This window comes from Chiloscyllium plagiosum, chromosome 12 (genome assembly GCF_004010195.1).
Source record: "Chiloscyllium plagiosum isolate BGI_BamShark_2017 chromosome 12, ASM401019v2, whole genome shotgun sequence".
In the NCBI taxonomy this organism is placed as follows: domain Eukaryota; kingdom Metazoa; phylum Chordata; class Chondrichthyes; order Orectolobiformes; family Hemiscylliidae; genus Chiloscyllium; species Chiloscyllium plagiosum.
Genome location: NC_057721.1, coordinates 51,803,937 through 51,830,833, shown reverse-complemented (window position 1 = coordinate 51,830,833; position 26,897 = coordinate 51,803,937). Strand labels below are relative to the sequence as shown.

Genomic DNA, 26,897 nt, shown 5'->3' with positions numbered 1-26,897 from the left:
TCTCCATGCTTCAGGCTCTCTGCCTTTATTCCTGATGAAGGGCTTTTGTCCGAAACATCGATTTTACTGCTCCTCGGTTGCTGCCTGAACTGCTGTGCTCTCCCAGCACCACTAATCCAGAATCTGGTTTCCAGCATCTGCAGTCATTGTTTTTACCTATTTTGAGGTCATGTCTGGTCCAGAGCACTGACTAATTTGTTGCTTTCTAGTTGAACATAGTTTAATACATACACATATGATTATTTATTTGAACTAGTTCGATGTTCACATCTTTTCAGGACTCACACTATGCAAGTAAATTTACTTGTAAAGAGGGACTGAAAAGAATGAATATTATTTATCAGGAACTGATGAAAATCTCAATGTTGAAATTTCTCAGACTGAAAACCACTCAATGTACATTTAATCAATAAGGGCAAATTTCAATTACCAGATATGAATGAAACAAATTGAGAGAAACTTTAAGTGTTTACACTTTAAATAACTGTTTTATCAAGAAAAGGATATCTGATAGAACATCAAGAATTTTTGCAATTCTATCATAATATTTTTTTGTTAATGCGTCCTCCTGAGCATGATTCGGTGTCTGTAATTGCTCCTCAATGATGGGGAAAAGCAGCTCCATAAATGGTGCAATTGTAGTCCAAAGCGTGCAATCCATCATTTCCTACAGTGTTCCAGACAATAAGGTTATTCACTGAATTAAACTAAGCTGGGGATAAATTTTCATAAAAATGTTCATCATTCCAGAGTCATTATTTTCACTGCTTTCAACTGTCTAATTGAAAATATCGAAACACAATCCCCATTACATCACACCCCAAAATAAGTGCAAGGAGGTCATTAGCTCCTTTAACACCAAGACTAAAATCATAATGTTTAACTGTACCTGCTGAAATTTCCTTTTCCAGTCAAGTAAAACTTGATCAAGAAGTTAAAAAAAAGCACAAAAGCAGTGGGGCAGGTGCAACATGAAAAGAATTATAGTGATAAATGTTAGAATCAAATTTAAGTAATTAAATAGCTAGAGTAAATTTGCAGGGAAATCACTGAATGGTGAAACCAGGGGCTTTAATGAACCAAATATTTATTAGGATAATGTTTGACTAATGGGAAAAGTGAAGAAAGAATTTCAAAAAAGTGCTCAGGAGAACTTCCTTGATCAGTACGTTAGTGGACTATGAGGGAAGGAGGCATTGCTAGATATGGTGCTAAGGAATGAAGTAGGACAAGTGGAGCAAGTATGTTTGGCCATTCTTTGCTTGCTTCTAAAGGTTTCTCAATCTTCTGGTCAACCTTTCACCTTCATCGAAATGTATGTCTTTTCTTCCCGTATGATTCCATCCTTAACCAACAGTTCACACTTCTCAGTCATTTTTAATGGAATATAAAATTGCTTAGAATTATGAAATATCTACCATCCAACACAATGTATACTTTGCTGGTCATTGGCCATCATAAGAATATTTTAAATAGCTCTACCTCCCCCCTTTAACCGTATACAGAGGAATCTCAGTTATCCGAAGGACATGGGTGGGGAGTATTTTGTTTAGATAATCGAATTCCACATAATCGAATGCCAGATAACATAATTTGGCCAAGCATCGGTACTTTACGATCTTGCCGGATAATCTGATATTCAGATAATCAAATCCCAAACAATTGAGGTTCTTCTGTATTCAGGTGTATTCAAAGATTCTGTACCTCAAACAGCTCCTTCAGTAAAACTAGAGCCAGCAATGAACATCTCTCAGGGTTCTGTAGTGGTTGACTTGACCAATGGATAAGAGTAACAATTGGTTCAGATGGTTTAATGTGTGACGTGAGGCTTGCTACCGTAACTCTTTGTTCAGAAGAAGTTTCAAACATTGCATGACACAATATTCGCTTAAGGCTGCTCACTGAACAGAAGGCAAGTAGCAATTCAAGAATCTGAGGGAGAGAAAATTGGCATGAAATTATACCTTTTTATAAGAGATGGTTCTTAAGGTTCAAGATGATATCGAATCATTATACCACTAATTTAAATTTAGCCTCCATTTCTTTGCATTCAGCTGTGCACTCTTAGATACATATCCCTGAAGACCAAATATGGTCTGGCTGCATTGTATTACAGCCACTCTTTAAATTGGTTGCCTATTGTAGAGAAGGGTCGAGAGTGTGGTGGTGGAAAAGCACAGCAGGTAGATAGATGGAGATGGGGTAATGGTGATAGGTCAGAGAGGAGAGTGAAACAGATAGGTGGGAAGAAAGATGGACAGGTCATGAGGGCGATGCCAAGTTGGAAGGGTGGAACTGGGGTAAGGTGGGGGTAGGGGGTTTCCTTATTTCCCCTCACCTTACCCTGAGATCCTTCATTTTTCCTCCCCCACCTTATCCCAGTTCCAACCTTCCAACTCAGCATCGCTGTCATGACCTGCCCTACATGTCCACTTTCCTTCCCACCTAACCGCTCCACCCTCCTCTCCGATCTATCACCTTCACCCCCCACCTCCATCTACCTCACCTGTTGTAGAAAAAGCCCAAGTTGTCCAGACTACATAACAGACTGTGTAGTAACTTGAAATTGCACCTTGTTGAAATATCAAATTGGATCCACTAATTAAATAAAATTAATTGCCAAAGTTCTGAATACAGAAAGAATAAAGAGAGAAAGCTTTGATATATCAAATTCACAAACTTAAAATTAAGCTTATTGTATGTATAAACTCAGAATGTGACAAATTTTTATAGGTAACAGTAAAGTAGTTTACTTTGAATCAGAGTCAAACAAATCAGAATAGCTAATAGTTTTCCTTCAACAGTGTACCCTTGGTCAGATCCCATCTGGAGAATAGGATACAAAGCATTAAGCTGTATTCAGAATTCAGCAATTAGGTATGAAATCATAGAGCATCTTTTCTTAGCAATGGATGATAGAAATCAAACTCGCTTCCCAAAATACTGAAGATGCTGGTTCACTTAAAATTTTCAAAACTAAACTTGTTGGATATCATGAAAAATCTCCTACACCCAATAACCCATTTCTAGATTTTAACTTGCCAGTAACAATAACTAGAGTGATTTGCATGCAAAATAGAGAAAAGTAGAAGGCATACAAGTTTTTGCAAGTACAGAAATAATGGCAAATGGGCAAGATTTTAAAAAGTGCAAAAGATTAAGCTATAATGATTAATATAATTGCAAAGTGACAAGCAGTTTCATTGTCATGCTGTAACATTTTTTTCATACACATCAAGATGTCTCAAAGCATATATTAAGGGGCCAGTGATCATTAAAGATATGGGATGTGTAAAATGGGGTGAAGGCAAAAGAAAAAGTCCAATAGAAGAGCAAGTGCCTTAGAATAGATTTTCTGCAAGCCAGGAAACAGGTTGAAAAGCAGGATGATTTGATAGGAAAGGGTAGGTGTGCAATGGTTAAATGAGTATCATCAATAATGGTGCAAAGGAAGCCAAAGATACAAAATAATTCAAAGGAATTAAAGATTGCCATGGTAGAATGTGATGGGTTTGATACTTCAAAGAGAAAATCAGGACAGTCAAATTACATGAGCACAGAAAGCAAATAAAATTTTGAAAGAATGGAGGCTTCAAAATGCAAATAAGCTCACAGCCTGCAGTATTCTGAGTAAGATGCAAGTGATGTAGTCATGTTAGAGAAATTGAATAGAGATAGAATACCTTCAGCACTGCAAAAGCACAATGAGGGGTGAAAACAAGAACACGAAATGAGGAAAATTATTGTATACATTACTGCCTTCAAGTCAGGACAAACTTTTAAAATTTAAGCAATTATGTCGATTACAAAATAATTCTTTATATTCATTCACATGACCTGTGCATTACTGAACAGATCAGGATTTATTATCCATCCCTTACTGCCCAGAGGGCAGCTTTGATTCAACCACATTGTTGAGGGTCTGGAGTCACATAGGCCAGACCAAGTAAGGATGGCAGTTTCCTTCCTTAAAAGGACATTAGTGAACCAGATGGATTTTTCCAACAATCAGCAAGAGTTTCAGTCATCATTTGACTAATTCCAGATATTTATTGAATTCAAATTCCAACATCTGTCAATGCAGGATTTGAAACAGTAGCCCCAGGACAATACCAAATCTCTGGATTAACAGTTTAACAGTAATACCATTAGGCCATCACCTCCCAATAATTATATGTTATGTAAAATATATTATTATAAGTACAGGATGACCCCCAGAGACATAGAATCATTTTTCGCGGATTCACTTACCTGCGGTTTACCACGGCCGGAACATATTATAGGGAATGTTCCAGCACCAGGGACCAGGTGGCTGCCGGGAACATATGTTTCCCATTTAAATAAATGGGTTTGCTCCCATCTGCGGTAAGTCCTGGAATGTAACCCCCACAGGTACAGGGGTCTACTATAAATGTATTAGATGCATATCCTGAACAATAATAATAAATACCAAATTTCAAAACATTTTTCTAAATTAAATAAAAATTAGAACATTTATTCTTACATTTGTGATATATTGAAAATTAAACAGCTCATACCTTGGCGGCTGATTCAGAATCCTTATCACGCAAAAGACCTAGTACTTGACACAGGCATGATTTAAAATGCTCATACCTAATAAGGAAAGAGAAAAAAAAATTACTTTGTAAAAAGATGGCTTTATCCTTCATCAATTAAACTCTTAGCTGGTAAAACAATTACAAGAGGAAGACTGTCAGTTATTTGGAGTTCGAGAGAACAAAATTCACTGCTTTGTCAATCTAACTGCTCTTCTCTCTCTCTTTGGGCTCTATCTCCATCTACCAATTACCTCTTACCCCCACCCTACCTTCTGAATGTAAACCTATATTTTCCTAGCTACCATCAGTTCTGAAGAAGGGTCACTCGACCAGAAACATTATCTCTGAATTCTCTCCACAGATGCTGCTAGACTTGCTGAGCTTTTCCAGCAATTTCAGTTTTTATTTCTGGTATTATCACTTGACTGTTGATCATTTGGTGGAATTTGAATTCAATAAAAATCTAATGATAACAATGAATCCATTGTCAATTTTCAGGAAAACCCATCTTGTAGATTAATGTCCTTTAAGGAAGGAATCTACCACCTTTACATGGTCTGGCCTAGGTGGTGACTCCAGACCCACAGCAATGTGATTGATTCTTAATTGCTCTCTGGGCAATTAGGGATGGCCAACAAATACTGACCCAGCCAGCAATTCCCTCAATGAATAAAAAAAAACTGAATCTCAGATTTTAGGTTCAAGAGTTGAGCGTGCTATCATTGTGCCGAGGTTGTTGAAGTTGCTTAATAGTTTTAACTTAATCAAATATAATCTCCACTCTTGATAAGTTTCCACAATTGCAGTCAAATACAAAGAACAAACTTGTATGGATATAACATTTTCCACATCCCTAGGCCAGTCAATTGATTACTTTTGAAGAATGTACAACATTGAGAAATCTGACAGTCAATTTTAGGAGCAAATTTATATAAACAGTAGAATGAGAAATGACTAATGAAGCTATATTGGAAGGATAAACATTAGTCAGAATACTAAGCGAGACTGCGTCACTTCCTTGGACAATAAAAATCTTTTACATTCATGTGAAAAAGCTGACAGAGCCTCTTTATAACATGCAATTTGTAAAATATCACAGCTGACGAAAGCTGTACTCTATCAGTTACACACAGAATATCCTGGAATATGCTCTCAAGTCTGGAGTGAGATTCAATTTAAAACTGATTGCGAGGTAACAGATAGACATTTCAGGAGTTAGAATTGATAATTGCTGAAAGCAGAGAAGAGCTGAAAAGTCCATCAGTACACTCCTTAGATTTTCCTTTTTTTCCCCCACAAGTGTCTCAAATCTTTTAAAAATGTAATGCAGATCAAAATAACACTACCTTTGGAGGAAATCTGCAATCTTAGGATTCTTGAGGAGATCCATCAAAAGATCTACAGTATATTTTCTGGTTAATGTTCCATCTCCATTCACTAGAATATTAAATATAAGTTGAAAAGTCTGGTGGATGTTCTTGGCATGAAACAACTACATTAAAACAAGAATATAGAAAACAATTAGTGAATGGATATGCTGACATTTCATTCTATTAACCAACATACCTACAATAATTTGAATAGATTACTCTGCTTCTTAACATGTAACAGTTCCCCAAGAACACTTGAGAAAGTTGTATTCCTGACTGTCAGGAGGCACATATGGATCTCGGAGATGTTTTAAAACTCTGCCTCCTCACCTATTAACTACATGCTCATGATGTACAAATATCCAGCAATACCTTTAGGTACAACTGGATCTTGAATTTTGATTAAAATTGCTCACTCGCTACTGCTCCACCAGACCCCCACCAATTTTAGTCTCCTTCCTCACATTTTCAAGCTGAAACTACACTACTTGCAATTTTCAAGACACCTCTGATCCGGATCGGAGCTTATGGCCCATTTTCTCCATAATTGCCTGTTGCCAAGTCCATTGTTGCTGAAATCAAATCAAAATGTAATTTCTCCAGACTGCAGCTAAATGATTTCCTGGTTGACGTCCTAATTTCTACCCTCCACAAACTTTAAGTTTGCCTAAACTCTACTGCTGATATCCTATCTCATACCAAATGATCCCCTTGTCATAACTCCCAGCTCACCAAGAGCAGGATTTTCAAATTTCATTTCTTTCAAATCTCTCCGTGTCCTTGCCTCCTCCATATCTCTAATATCCACCAGCTGTACAACCCTCTAGGAACTCTGGTCTGAATACTCTAGTTCACACTAACCCCAACCTACTCCAACATTAGCTGTTATGTCTTCAGCCACCTAAGTCTTAAACTGTGCAAACACTTCCCTAAGATTATCTGCCCCTTTATTCCATTTTAAGTCATGCTTCTTAAAACCTTTGAATCTCAGGTTTCTTTTCTTTATAATCTTCTTCTAATTACTTTCTTGTGAAGTATCGTGAAAAATTCTATTACCTTAAAGCACAATTAAATGAACACTTGCATCTTCCTCATGTTATTTGTGCCATTTTACTTTAAGCTTATGCAATCCAAACTGAGATATATGAAGGATCCAAATTTGTATTTTTTTGTGGTTTGGAGGAAACTTCAATTGAATAAAAAAAAAAGCTCTTCAGTTGTGGATTTGCAGAAGTCTTTGCTGAAATTAGATGTGTAAGACAATTGGCCCTGAAGAAGGCAGATAGCTTAGACAGTTAAAAATAAAGGTTACTTGGTAGAAAAAAAAGTTAAGCTTGAAACGTCCTGACCCAAGTGGTTCTTTTCAACCCTGAAGAGGCCACTTGATGCTAAAAGCATCGAAGTTCAGTTGAAGAGGCTAATAGATTCTTATGTATACAAATAGGAAGGTTTTAGAGGGAGACGCGCCAATTGCTGGCAAATTGGGTTAGATCAGATTGGGATGTCTGGTCAGCATGAACGACTTGAACCAAAGTGTCTGTTTCCATGCTGTATTACTATGGCAATTGAAGCGTGTCAAATTAAGCATTATAGATGTCTCTCTCTCTCGCGTGAGAGGACTATAAAGACAGGCTGTTGACATTTATATCCTTTGGCTTATCAAACAAAACTTTTAGATAGAAGAGTGAAAGGAGACCTTATTGATACAAAGAATTTTTAGGGGGTAGATACACAGTTTGTTTCTCCCATAAGGAGAGGTTAGGATCAATGGGCATAATCTCAGGCTCAGACAGAGATGAGGAGGACTTTTTTTTTTCCTCCTCAAAGAGTAACAAATCCGTGGAATCTTTACTGCAGTGGGCTTTCAAGGCTTGGTCATTAAGTATTTTCAAAGCTGAGATGCAGAAGTTTCTAAGCGTTAAGTGAATTAGTGGTTATAATGATGTGCAGGAAAGGAAAGCTGACTATTACCATATCAACTATGATCTTATTGAATGGCCTAGTCCTATGTCTTATGGTCTTAAAAGATGAAAATATGCTTCAGCAAACAGGAGGAGTCTAATATTTTTCAATGATTGATATGGAAGATATTTCAGGTCTTACCTTTTCTCCAACTTCTTCGTTGAGGGTTAGGCTTGCCAGTATAGAAAGTGCAAAAACCACCACTGTCAAACTACTATGAGCTAAGAATTTAATAAGAGACCTATAAAATCCTTTTAAGTGGCTCTGTGGAAATAACACAAAAGTGAGAACAAATGAATATTTAATCAACTGCTTCCCAAATACCTTCTTTTACCAATTAGGTAAAATTTGTTTTTCCTGATTATGAAATCTCAATAAATGGAAACAATTCATTTCTTATGCTCTGTCCAGAGCTCTCAAGGTTATAAGTATCTCCAAATCTCCAAACAACTTTCATTTCTACAATCCAAGTCCCTAATTTCTAAACAATTCTCATGAGCTTATTTCACACTCTATACAATGCCTTCACATCTTTCCAGAGTGCCAGGCCCAGAGCTGAAAGCAATACCTTTTTAAAATGAAGCAGAATAGAATAGTGGACAAAATACTTTCCTCCCTGATGCTCTCAATGCATTTTATGCTAATTTTGTACAGAAGGCCAGTGAAACAATGTCCACTTGTCCCGACAGCCTCGGATGCACCTGTTCCCTCAGGTCACCGCTACAGACATCAGATCGGCTTTTTTTTTTGAGTGAACCCACAGAAAGCAACTGGACGCAATGGAGTCCCCAGCTGTGCGCTCACATCCTGCGCATACCAACTGGCAAAAGTATTCGCTGGCACCGTTAACCTCTCTTTCCTATGATCTGAAGTTCCCACCTGCTTCAAGACCGACCACTATCATCACAGTACCGAAGAAAACTCATGCAACATGCCTCAATAACATAATTACAAAGTGCTTTGAGAAGTTAGCCATGGCTCAAATCATCTCTAGCATCTGGGCCGGCCTTGATCCCTTACAATTTGCCTACTATGGCAACAGGTCCATGGCAGACACCTTGTCCCTGACCTTACGCTCACTCCTGGAACATCTGGATAACAAGGATACCCACATCAGGCTCCTAGTAATTGACTGCAGCTCCCCCTTCAACACTACAATTCCAATCAAACTAATCTCCAAACCTCAAGACATAGGTAAATTCTCCTAGATCAGGGGTGGGAAACCTGCTGCCTTAAGGCCACATGCAGCCTTCTAGGCCAGTGTGTATGTCCTTTTGAATGAATCCAAATTTTGCAGAACAAATCTTTTATTTTTTTATTAATATGTTTTTTTCGTCCTTTATTATTTTTATTTTAACCTTAAAATGAATGGTATTTTAAATACCAGAGAGTAAAAGAAAATTCAACAAAATATTCCTCACAGACTGTGAATTTTGAAGAATATATAATTGAAGTTTCTGGGATGCGGCCTTATTAGATTACAACTAACATAATGCGGCCTTCCAACATGAAAAGGTTCCCCACCTCTGTCCGAGATGCTCGATTTCCTGACCCACAGACCCTAATCAGTGAGCACAGGCAATAGCTCCTCTTCCACAACTATCCTCAACATCACTGCTCCACAAGGCTGCGTACTCAGCCCCTTACTATATTCCCTGAACACTCATGATAGTGTGGTCAAATTTTGACCAAACTCCATCTAAAGATTCACTGATGACAACACTATTCCGGATGCATCATGGCTTGGTGTGGCAACTGCTCTGCCCAGGACCATAAGAAACTACAAAGTTGGGAACACAGTCCAGTCCATCACGCATGCCAACCCGTCCATCCATTGACTCCAACGGGAGAAAAAAAGTTCAACAGACAATGGAGTGGATAAAGGTCAGCCAGGAAGAATGAAAATCTGTTAATGGAGATTATTAGGGGCTGACATCACTCACCCTTTTCTAGCATACATAGCAACCTTTTCCTAGCTACAATCAGTTCTGAAGAAGGATCACTGGACGTGAAATATTAACTCTGCTTTCTCTCCACAGAAGCTGCCAGACCTGCTGAGGTTTTCGCTTAATTTCTGCTTTTGAAACAAAAGAATATTTAAACTTTGAAGAATGCAAGCAACCAGGTTTTCATAAGTTGCACTGAAGGTCATAGTGGAAAATGTTCAAACAAGACTACACCTATCAGAGGACAGAAGGCATTACATAAACATGATGCAAAGCAGTGAAAGCAGACAGCGTTGTCAGTCAATGCTAGGATTTTAGCCCGAAAGAACAGGAAGCAGTGACAAAAGTTGTTTAATAATCTTATGCAAGAAATGAGAGACAGTGAATTTATCAAGTGCCATGTCCATTGATCCAAGAGTATAAACTACTACTCAAATTATTGCAATCCCACCAGCAAGCGTCAAACCTAATAACTCACAAACATTTGGCTATATTGCAAACCTTGCACTCTCATCTCAAAAATGGCATTCATTGCAAATAGGATGACAATAGTCACATCCTTGACTAACACACATCACTTGCCTTTACAAAAAAAAATGGAGTGCAGCCAGAAGCTGCAGGTATTAATCAGAGAGGACACAACTCCATGCTGTTCATGGAGGATACAGTGACCCTTAGTATTGAAAATGCCAAAGCAGAAATCGTGGCTAGCTGTATAAGCAGCTGAAAACAACAACATTCTCATGTCTAATGTTTCTTCCTAAATCTCACTTTCTCCTCATCCCATCATTTTGTCCGATACATAAACTGTAGATAGCATAATGAACCTGTGACTTCCCTCGTTTTCTCTTACCACAAGATTATTTTTGCGCCTTTGTGTTTTCAGATAATAAAGAAATGCAACCTGGCCAGACTGTTGAAGATGACCAACAAACAAAGTAATAAGGAAGACACCCTGTTATTTAAGTTCACATTTCTAGCCATCAGCTCAAATACTGACAACATGGCGGGATAGGGAATTGGAGTAGAGGTTACCAATGCTATCAAATAGCCTTCCTTGCGTTTTACTTCATGGCTGAAATCCTGTTGGGCATAGAGGACTGATACAAAACAAAGACGACATGGCTGAAACAAAAGGTACTGCACATTGACTTGCATGATGCAAAGTTAAACTACTGGAGAAACTCAGCAGGTCTGGCAGCACCTGTGATGATGAAAGCTTGCATTTCTAGAGTGCCTTTCAAGACAACAGGCAGCCAAAAAAAATTACATTTTGAATTGCAATCATGCTTGAATGAAGGAAGAAGTGTCCTCTAACTGTTTAAGACAATTAAGCTAGATGTTCTGACCAATTTATATTGTGCTATTTCGAATGGACAGTATTGGGAGCAAACATGTAAAAAGCAAATGACAAAATGAATATTTTATAAAATGATTGAATGTTGCATTGCACAGCATGTATTGCACTCAGGTTTTGACTTGGTGTTGCAATAAGGGGAAGATGCTGGCAAAAAGTGATGTCACTGGACAAGTAATTCAGATGCCCAGGTTAATGCTCTAAATGCTTTCAGGGCATTGATTCAAATCCTACCATTGCAGCTGGTGGAATTAAAATTCAATTAATGGATCTGCACTATTCTCCTGTTGCTGCCTCCAATCAGACAAGCTGGCCACTGGTTGTATTGTTTGTCATTTGAAGTCTAATCTAAGGCAGCCAAAACACCATCCATCCTGATGATAGAACAAAGCTTTGAAGTGTAGCAAGTAAAACAAAATTGCCATACAAAGACAGCTGTGCAACAGTGGTAAAGTAACTGGACTAGTAGTCCAGAGGCTTAGGTTAATGATCTGGGACAATGATTCAAATGCCACCTCATCAGCAGGTGGAATTTAAATACGATTAAATCTGGAATAAAGAGTTAACAATTATTGTAAAACCCCATATTGTTCAGTGAAGGATATTTGCCATCCTTATCCAGTCTGAGCTAAATGTGACTGTAGACCCACACTAATGTGGTTGACACTTAACTATCTAGCAGACCATTCTGTTCAAGGGCTAGAAATGGGTAACTAATCCTGGCCTTGCTGAAATATCCTCCTCTCACAACAAAGTTTTTAGTGATTCAAAAAGTTTAAAAAAAAGTTCTCTCAATTCTTTCATTTGAGATTGTTAAATTCATCAGGAAAGTTTTATCTCTGAGCAGACTTGAAGTTGGAACTTACTGCAATTATTTTACTTTGGTACACAGGCACAAGAGCAATTTTCCAAATACTAGTGATCAGTGAAAAAGAGAGATTTTATTCCATTGATCTGTTTTCATTTTAAACAGGCTAGGCTTACATAAGGGAGGAATAAATAAGTTGTTAAATCCAATGCACTAATTATTATTAGCAACATTATATTAAGCTAAAGGGTAATGCAATCATATTAGTTTGTTTTTCTGGAATTTGATTAAAGTGCTCAAATTTGAATTCAACACCTTTTCTGAAAAGGTTTTTCAAGTTTCAAAACTGCAGTCCCAAAGCTGCTCAATTTGACACTGTACCTTTAACCAAAACTAAAAATTTAGATTGAAGGAATAAATAAAGTTCTCACCAAAGATTTTACATGGGCTTGAACAGAAAGGTTGTGACGACACAGGTTTGCCATCAGTCCGAGACATGGCATAGTTAACTGATCTTCTGAGGCTTGGCTACATTAAAAAGAATTGACATTAAATTAGCTCTTCTATAATTATTCCACTGAAGACAGCAAGATGTCATTTTAAAGTGAAAAAATGCTTAATACCAAGCTTGCAAATAAAAATGGATTGGTCATTCTCCTAAAAAATAACTAACAAATTAGAGCTGGTAGACACACGGCTATAGTGCATTCTGACAGCCTTAGATAAACAGAATTGAATTTTAATCCATCGGATAGAGAGGAAGTAGTAAGCTATTCCGCCCATTGAGGCTGCTCTTCCGTTCAGTAAAATCATAGTTTGATAACTTTCAGCTTCACTCTCTTGCCCTTATCCACATAACGCTATTCCTTTATTAAAAATTGGACCATCTCAACCTTGAATACACTTAATAACTCAGCCTTGACTGCCCTCTGCAGTAAGGAATGCCTCAAATTCATTACCCTCAAAGAAGTTCCTCTTTACCTCTCGTAATTTCCTTATTCAGAAAGATTTTAAATTTCAGTGCACACATGCCCAACCTACTCAATCTCTTTTAACGCAACCTCTTTATACGTGGTAGCAGCCTAGTGAACCTTCTCTTGACTGCCCCCAATGTCCGTAAGACTATGTGATATAGGAGCATAATTATTCAATTTGGCCCATTGAATCTCCTCTGCTATTTGATCATGACTGATGTTTCTCAACCTCTTTCTCCTACCTTCTTCCCATAACCTCAATCCCCTTACTAATCAAGAACATATCTCGGTCCTTAATATATTCAATGACTTGGCCTCCATAGCCTTCTGTGGCAATGAGTTCTACAGATTCACCACCCTCTGGCTGAAGAAATTCCTCCTCAGCTCAATTCTAAAGGGTCATCCCTTCACTCAGGTTCTAATCTCTCCTACTAGTAGAAATACATTCTTCACTTTCATGCTATCTCAGTATTAAGCAAGTTTTCATGAGATTCCCCAACACTATCAGTTCCTCCAATTATATTCTTAATTTGCAAACTTAGAAACAATGCATTCAGTTCCTTCATCCAGATCATTATTGTATAAAGTGAATAGTTGCAGTCCCAAAATGACCACTTACAGAATTCCACTCGTCACCAGCTGCCATCCTGAAAAGGACTCCTTCATCACCACTCTCTACTTTCTGCCAGTCAGCCAATCCTCTATCCATGCCAGTACCTAGCTCCTAACGCTATGGGCTCTTATTTAGCAGCTTCCTGTTGCACCTTATCAAAGGCCTTCCAGAAAATGTTCAGTTTCTTCATTTCTTTATTTCCATTAGTACGTCTTCAGCCTCATTCTTAAGGATTCAATATCCACTCTTTGCTTCTCTATACCTAAAATCTCTTGAAATCTTGTTTTGTTACTGGCTAACTTACTCTCATATTTCATCTTCTCCTCCTCTACTGCTTATTTTTAAGTGGTCCTCTACTTTTAAAAGGCTTTCACTCAGCTTCACCAATAGTATATCTCGCTTTCCATAAGGAGCTCAACTTTGTACCCCAACTTTGATGTGACTAGTGCCTTGTACAGTTTAAGTAAAGCCCCCTTACTTTTCTATTATCCCTTTGAACCTTCCATCCGCCTTCCCAATTATCTCCTGAACTTGGACACTAGCACTTTTGTGATTCATGTACAAGAACTCCCAAATTGCTCTCTTTCTCAATTTAAATAATAGCAAGGTTTCCTGTCAAAGTCCATAACCTTACATTTTCCAACATTATATTTAATTTGTTAAGTTTTTGCTCACTCACTTAGCCCGCTTACGTCCCTCTGCAGACACTATCATCCTTACCGCTTACCATCATACATATTTCTGCTTCATTTGCAAACTTCACTACTGAACATTCACTTTCCTTATCCAAGTCAGTTATAATAGTTGTTACTCCGACACTGATCCCTCGTCACAGGCTGCATCCTGAAAATACTCCTTTCCCAATTATCTATCCTCTATTTGTTAGCCAATTTGTTATCCATGATTTTAAAATGAAATCCAACACAATGGTTTCTTACCGTGTTAAGAAGCCTAATATGTGGCTACTTGCAAACTGACTAGCACTTAAAAAAATGTTGAGAACTCTCTCAAGTTAAAATCTTCAACCAATTGATAGCATAATATGGTCGTTTATTACTACTTGTTGAAAACTGTGAAATTAGATGTATTAGACTTTATGTACAAATTTGTTCTAACATGAAAAAGTTATCCATTTGAAATTTAATGTCCCAAACTTAACAAGACAACTAAATTGAGATCTATATGTTTACAAACACTTCCCTGAATAAGCAGAAATTGAGGGGCCTGAAAACAGTCAAAACAACTGTAGCTTCCGTGATGTTTAGTATATCTAAGTAGCGGGTAATAGCCACAAGAAGATACACATCAGCTTTCTCGATTGGGTAATTATAGCTTGGCTATATTTAGCTGTTACTGAAGTTGAAAGGGATCACTGTGTTGCTGTAAGCTTGATTATCTAGTGCCAAAAATTACAACATTCTCTCCTTTTAGTCGCAGTACAATTTTCTTACAATACAAAAATTACAAAATGAACCAACATCTAATTCTCTGAATCTTAGATAATACAGCCCATCATATTCACTTCCTATTCTTGTTTGTAACCATTTCTATTTACAATTATTACCCTTAACAGGTTCCTTGAAGAAATGTAAACTCAAATAATATACAATACATCCTTATTTCTTTGGTTTAAAAAAAGATGAAAACTTAGTATTTCACGTCTCAAATATCACAAAACTAAACAGGAATGTTAGGTGCATGTGGCATTATAGTAGAGGAGACAAACCACTGAGTTCTGAATTGGCTAAATGTTGTGGTTTGAATCAGATATGTGTGCAAAAATCTTTGCTGGTATCAACTGCAAAAGTGAAGACATGGATTCAGCAGCCATAAAGATGGACAAGTGTTGGCAGACAACACTATGGAGGTGAAAATGCTATGTTGGTGATGGTCTGAACATTAAGCAAGAAAGTAACACTGAATTCAACTTGACAGAGGAGAGGCATGAAAGTACTGGTGAAATAATAAAATCTCTGCCTTATTTTTAGCTGACATTAGGTTAAAAGAAATTTTGACTTGTCCAAATATTGATTGACAATCAGAAGGTCGTCCAAAGGTCGCCTTATAGCAGAAAACAGGTGGTTTTGGCTGTCAATAGATGCACACAGAAGCTTACCCATTGTTTGATCCTTAGCAACTTCAGTGACACAAACTATAAATAATGAATAGAAGAGAATAAAGTCTTGAAACCTCTGAACAAATGGGAGGTGACAGTGACTGTGGGATGTGAAATTGTTAGTATACAAGCACATATTTTCATGGAACAATAGCCTACTTTCTTATACAGAAAAGGTAGTAGAGAATGTGAAAAGTTAAGGAATATAAATACAACATAAGAGTTTCATCAACGTTGACCAGATTAGTCTTTGCACCTTAAGTTGATTGAAATTTCGACTGGAGGAATTTAAACACAGATTGGCAAAAGTCTTTTCATGTATTTGCATCACTGAAACATATTTAAAGATGTTGGAGCAATGTTCTCAGCTGGTAGTAAGCAGTCTAGTGGAGATTTGACAACTATTTACTTGGATAAGGTGGAAACATTATGATAGGAAAGATTATTGGTCGAAGGACAGGGGAGAGGTGGGTATATATACTGTTTTATTTGTTGAAGCGAAGGATAATGAAAAGCCAGGTAGTTTGAAGGGGTCCATAATAGGAAGCAATTGGAAATGGTCACCAATAAGTAAGACATGATGGTGACGACGATAAGTAAAAATTTCAATACCATGGCAATATTAAAACTGCATGTTATGAGAGTTGCTCTATTCAGGTTGTTAATACTAAGACAATAGTTATAAACTTACACTTGTTTCATCAGGAAAGTAATCAGTACATCAACATTTGCACTACAATGAAAAACTCTGGTATTGTACGTCATTTTCTGTAGAAGCTGCAGGCTCTGTCAAAAGAGGTCAAATAATTTATTAAAATTCAAAACTGCAATCAATACGGATATTGAAAAAGTAAAAAAATCTTTGGTGCTCAAATTTTCATGAATTATTTTCAAGAGCAAAATTAAACTGTCATCGAGCTGTATTAGTAAAGGCTTAAATATATTTATGTGACACTAGTTTTCAGACAAATTCTTCATACCAAATAAATAACTTCATCACAAGCAAAGTAAAACATCAACAGGCCAGGATTGAAAAAAATCCTCACTATTGTGCTTTACACGACTTGACAGATTAAGGATTAAAAATTTAAATTTAATGTTAAACGGAGTCTGAGCTGTTGTGTAATGCTTAAGTATCAAAAACGGCAGGTCAGGCAGTATCTGAGGATGCCTATCTTGAAGAAGTTCTCCTCCTCTGTCTATTTGATTTTTCCTGCTCCTCGGATGCTGCCTGACCTGCTGTGCGTTTCCAGCACTATTCTAATCTTGACTCTAATATCCAGCATCTGCAGTATCCTCTATTCCTGATGAAGGGCTTTTGTCCAAAAAGTTGATTTTCCTACTCCTCGGATGCTGCCTGAACTGCTGTGCTTTTCCAGCACCACTCTAATCTAGCATCTGCAGTATCCACTTCTGCCTATCAATAAGGGCATTCAACAAGATGATTTGAGTCTGAAATCGAAAAGGGCATAAAAATATTCCCCCAAATTTCTAAAAATTAAACATCTTTCCTCTCTGAACCCCATGCAACTTGAAAAAGTGGACTGTTGATTCATACCTGCAATACAACCTGCTCATTTGGAGTCGTACTGTAATGTTGAACTACTGTTGCAAGTGCACTGATAAGATTGTATGTGTGCAAAACCTCTCTGCTTTCACTGTCTGATGCTGCAAAAACAAAAAAGGGAAACATTGGAAAAACTGGTACTGATGACAGTTGCAACAATTTGAAATATTTCCATGTTGAAATTTCAAAGTGCAATACAATGACTGTGTAGTATTAAATTTCCAAATGCTTTATATTGCAAGGAGTCACTACACTCACAAGAATGATCACGATTTAAATTCTCATCTTAGTTGATGCCAAGGTGAGGTCAGACACTTCCATATAATGGATTAGATTGAAAGAAATACAAGTAAATCATTAAACGTTCCTTCCAGATGAAACAGAGTCTTGGACAATGAGAATGAAGATGAGATGAAAAATAAAATCTCCTGTGATTGTATAGGAAGGTGCAGTGGTGGTGGTGATGCTTAGGGATGATAGAAAAGTGATCCAAGGTGTCACAGAAAGAATACAGAGGCTAAGATGTGTCTGATGGGGCATCATACTGGAAGTGGCAGAGAATGAATAATGAAGTAATGAAGCTAGTGAAATTGAAAAGTGAGGACAAAGAAAACTATATCATAGTTCTGGGAGTGTGGGGAAGGGAAGAATACATATGCACCTTTGTGTCAACCACAAGTGGGGTTGGGGGAAGCTAATTGTAAAAGGAAGACAGGTACATCAATAGCACCACTAAAGATAGGATCATCAGAACACAGACTGGGAAACTGAAACATTGGAATGTAATCCATACAGAAAGCAATGGTGAAGAAATGAAGTTGAAATATCTGTGGATATTCGTAGTCTTGGAATGAAATTTATATAACCTATTGCAGGAAATGAAGACAATTAAGTCATGTAAGAGTCAGAGACTGAATAGGTGAATGGGGAGAGAATGATGAAAAATGGAACCAAAACAATGAATGGTCCTCATTCCAGGTGAGCACAGTAAGTAACACTGATACAGTGTGCAATGTAACAAAAAAAAAAGTGTTGTGGGAACACGCACACTCAGTCGTTCTGAAACGATAAATATTCCATAGACCCCAATAATGTAATACACAGCCTATGCCCTTAGATACCCATAGCCACAACCTCTGTTTGGAGGAAGGGAGACAAATGAAAGAAGAAATAGTTTAGCAGGTGAACATGCTCAGCCAGGAGGAAAAGGTGTTGTTGTGGTGGTGATGGTAAAGGACTAGGATTATTTGGGATTCCATCTAAGGAAGAAGCAAAGAGCTCTCACACCATTCCTGTGGAGGACGGAGGTGTAGAAGAATTGGACGTCCTTAATGAAGAGGCAGCATTTGGGGCGGCACGGTGACTCAGTGGTTAGCACTGCTGCCTTGCAGTGACAGGGAACTGGGTTTGATTCCAGCCTTGGGCAACTGACTGTGTGGAGTTTGCACATCCTCCTCGTGTCTGCGTGGGTTTCCTCCGGGTGCTCCAGCTTCCTCCCACAATCCCAAGATGTGCAGGTTAGGTGAATTGGTCATGCTAAATTACCCATAGTGTACAGGAATACGCAGGTTAGGTGCATTTGTCTGGGGTAAATATAGAGTTAGGGGGATGGGTCTGGGTGGGTTACTCTTCGGAGGGTCGGTGTGGACTTGATGGGCCAAAGGGCCTGTTTCCACAATGTAGGGATTCTATGATTTAAGGCTACAAACCTGGAAGTTGTTGAAAGGACATACAGTGATAAGATGAATAACCAACATAAGTGGGAAGAAATCTCAAAGGAATGTTTAGGGTCTTGGATAGTGTGGATGAAAAAGATGAGATGGAAAACAAAAAAAGTGTTATATCTTCTGTGATTGTATGGGAAGGTGAAATGATGGTGGTGGGGGTTTGCAGTGATAGAGAAGTGATCCAGGGTGGCCCAAAAAGAATGCAGAGACTAAGACATGTTTGATGGTGGTATCATGCTGGAAGTGGCAGGGAGTGAATAATGGAGTAATGATGAAGTCCCATCAGAATAGGAGGACTAATTCTCTTCAACAAGTACATAAACTAACAAGTTATTTTCAAAACTATTCAGAGCAGCTCCTGCAAGAAAAGTTCTAAAACAACTTTGTGCGTTCCACTAGTTATTTTATACTTATTACTATTTGCACTGGTTTTCAAGTATTTTGGTGTTTAATATGATTTTTTTCAGCTTCATATCTGAACTAATGTTTTAAATCTTTGCAATTTTACCCTTCTATTTCCTTCACACTGTCAATTTTATTTTGATCATGGTCAATCACATTACTCCATGTACATCTCACCATTTGTAGAAACATTTCCATCTTGCAAACCATTAATACAAACTATTTTCTAAATTTGACTTTTTCAAAAATGACAGAATTTGTATTATATACCTGTTCAACACAATAGCCCAAAATCAGTGATTTAATTCCCGAGGACTTATTTTTATTTTATGAGCCAGACAGCAATGGAGACTGTGTCACTGAATACATTCAAAGTCGGGTTAGAACAAGAGAAGCATGTATTGAGGGTGCAGACAGGAATGTGAAGTTAAAGTCAAAATCAGATCTATCAAGATCTTGAATAGTGTAGCAGTTCAAGGGGCCAAATGGCCTTCTGTTCCTACTTCTTGTTCTAAGCACAATCAGTTTCTCTCTTACTTTTTACACACAGTTGTATTTATACATGTAATTATTCAAATGCTGATATTACAGTATTAAATTTATAAGAATGCCACATTATATTTTTGTCTTCCCAAACATAAATAGCTGTAATTGATCAGGGCATTCAAGTTAATCAAGCAAAATAAAATCATACCCAATTGCGTTAGCAATCCAATAATCTTTAGAGTTAGTGTCACTTTTACATTTGGATCACCAACAAGTTCCACAAGGCTATTCAGACATTCACTTGGCAAACTTTGATTTGTTGCAAATATCATTACTGCTTTTGTCCCACAGATTACCTACAAAGACAAAACAAATTCATAATTGAACTCCCAAGACACATATGAATTAGAAATATTGTCAAGAACCGTATGTTGAACATATATGACAGCACTTCATATTTGTTTGTCTAGAAGCTTTTAAATCAGTTGCCATTTTCAGAATCACAGAAGGAGGCCATTTGGCATATCATGTCTGCACCAGCTTTCTGAATAAGCAGGAGTCATTCTCCTACCTTTTTCATGTAATCTTATGCATTATCTAAGCAATCATGCAATGTTCACTTGAATGCCTCAACTGAATCTGCCTCCAACTCACTTCCAGGTGCAGTACAAATCAGAGCTGTGAGGATAATGTTTCTCTTATGTTGTATTTATTTCACCAAATTACCTTAAAACTGAGCCCTCTCCATTAAGTGAGAACAGTTTTTCCATCTCTACTCTGCCCAGGCCATTCATGATTTTGCAAATCATTATTAAACATCTATTTAACAGATACTAAACATCCCATAGCCTTCTCTTCTCCAAGGAAAACAGGCCTAACTTTTCCAATCTTTTCATTTAATTTTACTGTCATGTATTCAAGTATAATGTCGCCATACTTGCCGCCATATTGGGTACCAATACCTAGATACAGAATCTTAAGGTTAAAAGAAAGAACAAAGTTAAACATTGCTGTAATTATATTATAATGCAAAGCATAAAAAAATAAGGTTAAAAGTTACACATCGCAGACATTCTTAAATTTAAGTAGAAAATAAAGCTAAAAGTTCAAACATTACAGTCTTTCTTAAGTACTTAGCCACGGGGGAAATCATTGAGACCGGAAGTCTACGCTGAGGCAACGCAAGGCTGAGAGACCACCAAGCTGGGCCAAGTGACTGCCACGCTGGGCCAAGTGGCTGCCCTTCCCTACTGGTATCCTGATATCTGAAGTTTCTTATCCTTGGAACTGTTTCACATAAACAGCTTTTGCACTCTTCAAAACATTTACAACCTTCAAGTGAACTGTACAAAAATTCCAATTGAGGTCTAACTATTGTCTTGTGCAGAATTTTTATAACTCCCTTTTCAATGTACTCTACTTCCTATTGATAAATTTTAAGATACTGGATTTTTTTTAAAAACCGTGCTTTCCATTTATCCTGCCACCTTTAAGGACTTATGCACAAATACATCCAGATATCTTTGCTGCTGGAAACCCTTTAGGATAGTACCCTTTACTTTCTATTGGCTCTTCAGCTTTTTTAAGTTATAATCTTCCACTGTTCTATCTTTCATTGAGGAATACAGAGGAACTTCAATTATTTGAAGGATACAGGTGGGGAGTATTTTATTGAGTTAATTGATTGTTGGATTACATAGTTTAGCCAAGCATCAGGACCTTGCGATCTTGCCGGATTATCCGAAATTTGTATAATCCAATGCCGGATAATCAAGGTTCTTCTATATATGCAAATGACAGCATGTTAAACTGCAATTAAAACATCAGGATTTAGACATCCTTAAGACTGGAATGTTAGTGATCATTTGAAGAGTAAGAATACACAATAATGCAACAATAACTTTAAGACAATTATCATGCACTTCCGTGACAATGTTACAGTTGAAAGATATTATTTTATCAGAAGGAATCTTGAGCCACGTAGGACACGATGAGTACTACTACCAGAATCAAATGAAAACAAAATCAAATCCCTGTTGTACCAAATAGATACTCTGGATATTTTGCTAGCATTTGACTCTATTATCCTGTGGCAACCATAAATGATGGGTCTCAATTCCATATAAATCCTTAATCCATATATCAACTTTTACCCCTCACAGGACCTAATACAAAGCGAGCAAAATGTGAAATGTGCATTTGCTGTCAGATAACTGTGCAACTCAGTTCTTCGAACTAGACAGCTACAAGGCCAATTTGTAAAGCCTTGAGTGTTACCTAGAATATGGGCAAAATCCAAAAATAAGAAAAAACAGTTATTAGCCTACCATTTTACCCAACTGAGGTGAAGGAGGAATGTGGGGGAGAAGGGGAGTAAGAGGGAGATTAGTGGAAGAGGTGGAGAAAGGGTGGGGTGGGAGCAAAGGAGGAGTGGAAAGAATGGAGAAAGGAGACAAGGGCAGCAATGAGGGCAAGTTAACCAAAATAATCAAATGAACCAACCTTTTAGCTTCGAATGCATTCTACAGGCAATTAATTGCTAGTATGATGTTACAACCAATCTTCAATGACATTCCGAGAGAATGATTTGGAAATGTCAGTGTTGGACTGCAGTGTACAAAGTTAAAAATCACACAACACCAGATTATAGTCCAACAGGCTTACTTGGAAGCACTAACTGTCAGAGCGCTGCTCCTTCATCAGGTTGTTGTGGATCTTATAGGAGATCATTGTACACATTGGTACCAACAATATAGGAAGGGAAAAGGATGAGATTCTGAAGGAAGAATATAGAAAATTAGGCAGGAATTTAAAAAAAAAAGATCCTCAAGGGTAGTAATATCTGGATTACTCCCAGTGAGAAAGTCTATAGCCTTAAAACTTGTCCTTAAACATTTAGACTAAAATGTAATGTTGAATTATAGAACAAATTTACTGCACACTAGAAAATAGACAGTCAGGGAGGGTAAGGCAATTAAGGAATATTTGTCTTAACATCAATGAATCTGTAGAAACAGGACACCAGGTGATAACATTCCCTGCTGTTCCTTTGGTGAAATTAATAACAGTGTTTGATTCTGACCTTGAAACGAAACTCGGTATCAATTAACTTTGCACCCAAATTATTGTCCTTCACTGTTATCTGTCTAGTTCAAAACATGCAGTGCTTTTGTTAACTTTTTGTACAAAGAAAGTCTGTTCATGACAGTACAGCTCTTATAAACTTTGGTATAAAGGTAGCCTGTTTGTGGTAGTACAAGAGAGTAGCCTGCTAGGGCTCCTGAAGAAAGAATGATATCCTACTGTCCTGGGTTAGATTAGATTAGATTACTTACAGTGTGGAAACAGGCCCTTCAGCCCAACAAGTCCACACCGCCCCGCCGAAGCGCAACCCACCCATACCCCTACATTTACCCCTTACCTAACGCTACGGGCAATTTAGCATGGCCAATTCACCTGACCTGCACATCTTTGGACTGTGGGAGGAAACCAGAGCACCCGGAGGAAACCCACGCAGACACAGGGAGAACGTACAAACTCCACGTAGTCAGTCGCCTGACGTGGGAATTGAACCCGGATCTCTGGCGCTGTGAGGCAGCAGTGCTAAGCACTGTGCCACCGTGCCGCCCTTTCAATTTATATTTCTGTATTTTAAAGCATGAAAACCTACAGAGGCATGGCACTCATCCACAGATTCAATCAATAAGCACATTGACCTGGACCTAATATACCGGCCACTGCAGTGGACAGCTGGAACTGACAACCGGAAGCGGCAGATACAAATCACTATAAATGCTGGAGGAAAGATCACAGAAGCACTTCACAGGAGGCTCCCAAGCACTGAGGATGTCACCTAGACAGGGGACGAAACGTCTGCAACACAAATTCCCAGCTCGGCGAACAGAACCACAACAATGGCCATGGTGTTGCATTACCTGCTCTTCACAAACAATTTAGATCCATACAACCATCTTCCATTTATTGCTAATGTGCGTTGCATTAGTATTTCCTCTCATGTTTGATACTTAATAGATTCACATTTTAGTTAATGGCGGAAAGCTTGGTTAAATTGGATTTACTTAAAACATAGGTTCATGTTATCTAGAAAAATAAGGGAAGGAATTCTTTTTAAATCAACCTTACTGCAACCAATTTAGCAGTTGGGTGAAGAAAGAAGAGGGGGGGCAGTTCTTCCCTCATCAACTGGGAGCTTAACAGTTTGGGATATCCTGTCTGTAACTGTAATGAATTAAGGAAACCCACCTTGGGTCTGGTCATAACAATGCCATACTAAATATTATTATAGGAAATAAAAGAGCATAGTGCTTGGGGTAACATACTAGCATAGATTGGTTGGCCTGCAGAAAACAGAATGAAAACTGGGCTCTTGTCTGTTTGGCAGGATGTGATGAAGTGAGTCCTTCAGGGGACTATACTAGGTTTTCAACTTTTTCCAATTTACATCAATGACTCAGATGAGGGAGTGAAAGCATGGTAGTTAAATTCACAGATGGCATAAAGATGGGTAGGAGAGTATATTGTGAAAATGCCATAGGTTGCAGACAAATAGTTGAGTGGGCAGAAAACTGGCAGACGGACTCATGTGGGAAAATGTGAAATTGTTCATGCTGGCAGAAACATTAAAAAAGTAGACTAGTTTTAAATTCCAAGTTGCAGGAGGGGCCAAGTGTTCTCAAAACGTTAGTCTGCAGGTACATTAATACGAGAGGCTAATGGGATGATATCCTTCATTAGGAGAGGAATTACAGAAGGATATTATGCTTCAGTTGTACTGAACATTAGAGAGATCACAACTGAAATACAGCGTGCAGTTTTTGTCTCCTTAAGACACAATCTAAATGTATTGGAGATAGTCAAAAAAAACTTAACACGATTGTTACAGAGAACGAGTAGGATGTCTTATGAGGATAAATTGGACAGGCTGGATACATTCCTACCGATGTTTAGAGGAGTAAGGAGTCACTTGATCAAGTTTTTAAAAGATCCTGAATGATCTTATAGAGTCATTCAGCATGGAAACAGACCTTTCACTCGAACTAATCCATGTTCCCAAACTAAACTTGGCCTACTTGGCTGCATTTGACCCATATCCCTCCAAATTCTTCCTATTCATGTACTTAACAAAATATTTTTTTAAACATTCTAACTGGACCAGTATTCAATTCTGCAGTTCATTCCACTCTGTAAAAACGTTGCGCCTCAAGTCCTTTTTATATCTTTCTCTTCTCACCTTAAAAATATGCTCCCTAGTTTTGAACTCCGCAACCTTAGGGAAAAGGCCTTTGCTTTTCACCTTGTCTGGGCCCCTCATGATTTTATAAGGTCATCTCTCAGCATCCTATGCACAATGAAAGGGGTGCCTGGCCTATTTGGATAACTCAAACCCTCCAATACCAGAAAGATCCTTGGCAGCACGGTGGCACAGTGGTTAGCACTGCTGCCTCACAGCGCCTGAGACCCGGGTTCAATTCCCACCTCAGGCAGACTGACTGGGGAGAGTTTGCACGTTCTCCCAGTGTCTGAGTGGGCTTCCTCGGGGTGCTCCGGTTTCCTCCCACAGTCCAAAAGATGTGCAGGTCAGGTGAATTGGCCATGCTAAATTGCCCGTAGTGTTAGGTAAGGGTTAAATGTAGGGGTATGGGTGGGTTGCGCTTCGGCGGGTCGGTGTGGACTTGTTGGGCTGAAGGGCCTGTTTCCAACCCGTCCATGCAGGTCAGGTGAATTGGCCATGCTAAATTGCCCGTAGTGTTAGGTAAGGGTTAAATGTAGGGGTATGGGTGGGTTGCGCTTCGGCGGGTCGGTGTGGACTTGTTGGGCTGAAGGGCCTGTTTCCATGCTGTAACGTAATGTAATCTAATCTAATCTAAAAAAGTATTTTCTGAACCCTCTCCAGTTTAAAATATTCTTCCTATAACTGGGTGACCAGAACTGCGCACAATAATCCAAGACAAGCCTCACCAAGGTCCGGTACAACCTCAACATGATGCTCCTATTTTCAAAGATCTGAGCAGAAAATGAAAATGACGAGTGTGGGAATAGGGGACACAAAATTAGGGGCTATCATTTAGGACTGAAATGAGGAGAAATTTTCTGTTTCAGAATCATAGAGATGTACAGCATGGAAACAGACACTTCGGTCCAACCCGTCCACGCCAACCCGACATCCCAATCCAATCTAGTCCCACCTGCCAGCACCCGGCCCATATCCCTCCAAACCCTTCCTATTCATATACCCATCCACATGCCTCTTAAATGTTGCAATTGTACCAGTCTCCACCACATCCTCTGGCAGCTCATTCCATACATGTTCCACCCTCTGCGTGAAAAGATTGCCCCTTTTATATCTTTCTCCTCTCACCCTAAACCTGTGCTCTCTCGTTCTGGACTCCCCAACCCCAGGGAAAAGACTTTGTCTATTTATCCTCTCCGTGCCCCCCATAATTTTGTAAACCTCTATAAAGGTCATCCTTCAGCCTCTGACGCTCCAGGGAAAACAGCCCCAGCCTGTTCAGCCTCTCTCTGTAGCTCAAATCCTCCAACCCAGGCAACATCCTTGTAAATCTTTTCTGAACCCTTTCAAGTTTCACAACATCTTTCCGATAGGAAGGAGACCAGAATTGCACGCAATATTCCAACAGTGGCCTAACCAATGTCCTGTACATCCGCAACATGACCTCCCGACTCCTGTACTCAATACTCTGACCAATAAAAGAAAGCATACCAAATGCCTTCTGCACTATCTTATCTACCTGCAATTCCACTTTCAAGGAGTGGGTCTCTTTGTTCAGCAACACTCTCTAGGACCTTACCATTAAGTGTATAAGTCCTGCTAAGATTTGCTTTCCCAAAATGCAGCACCTCACATTTATCTGAATTAAATTCCATCTGCCACTTCTCAGCCCATTGGCCCATCTGGTCCAGATCCTGTTGGAATCTGAGGTAACCCTCTTCGCTGTCCACTACACCTCCAATTTTGGTGTCATCTGCAA

General features: G+C 38.5%; 1 protein-coding gene across 5 annotated transcripts in view; it reads right to left on the bottom strand.

Moving 5' to 3' along the window:
* Positions 1 to 26,897, bottom strand: part of cip2a (cellular inhibitor of PP2A) — a 69,964-nt gene that overhangs the window by 38,662 nt on the left and 4,405 nt on the right. For all 5 annotated transcript variants that reach the window (XM_043701060.1, XM_043701061.1, XM_043701059.1 and 2 more), the window contains exons 3-11: positions 20,096 to 20,243; positions 17,264 to 17,373; positions 16,397 to 16,491; positions 12,434 to 12,530; positions 8,033 to 8,155; positions 5,906 to 6,051; positions 4,539 to 4,614; positions 1,705 to 1,932; positions 508 to 667 (exon numbers count right to left, since the gene is read on the bottom strand). In XM_043701060.1, coding sequence (XP_043556995.1) covers positions 508 to 667; positions 1,705 to 1,932; positions 4,539 to 4,614; positions 5,906 to 6,051; positions 8,033 to 8,155; positions 12,434 to 12,530; positions 16,397 to 16,491; positions 17,264 to 17,373; positions 20,096 to 20,243 — 1,183 coding nt within the window. The remainder of the gene's footprint in view (positions 1 to 507; positions 668 to 1,704; positions 1,933 to 4,538; positions 4,615 to 5,905; positions 6,052 to 8,032; positions 8,156 to 12,433; positions 12,531 to 16,396; positions 16,492 to 17,263; positions 17,374 to 20,095; positions 20,244 to 26,897) is intronic.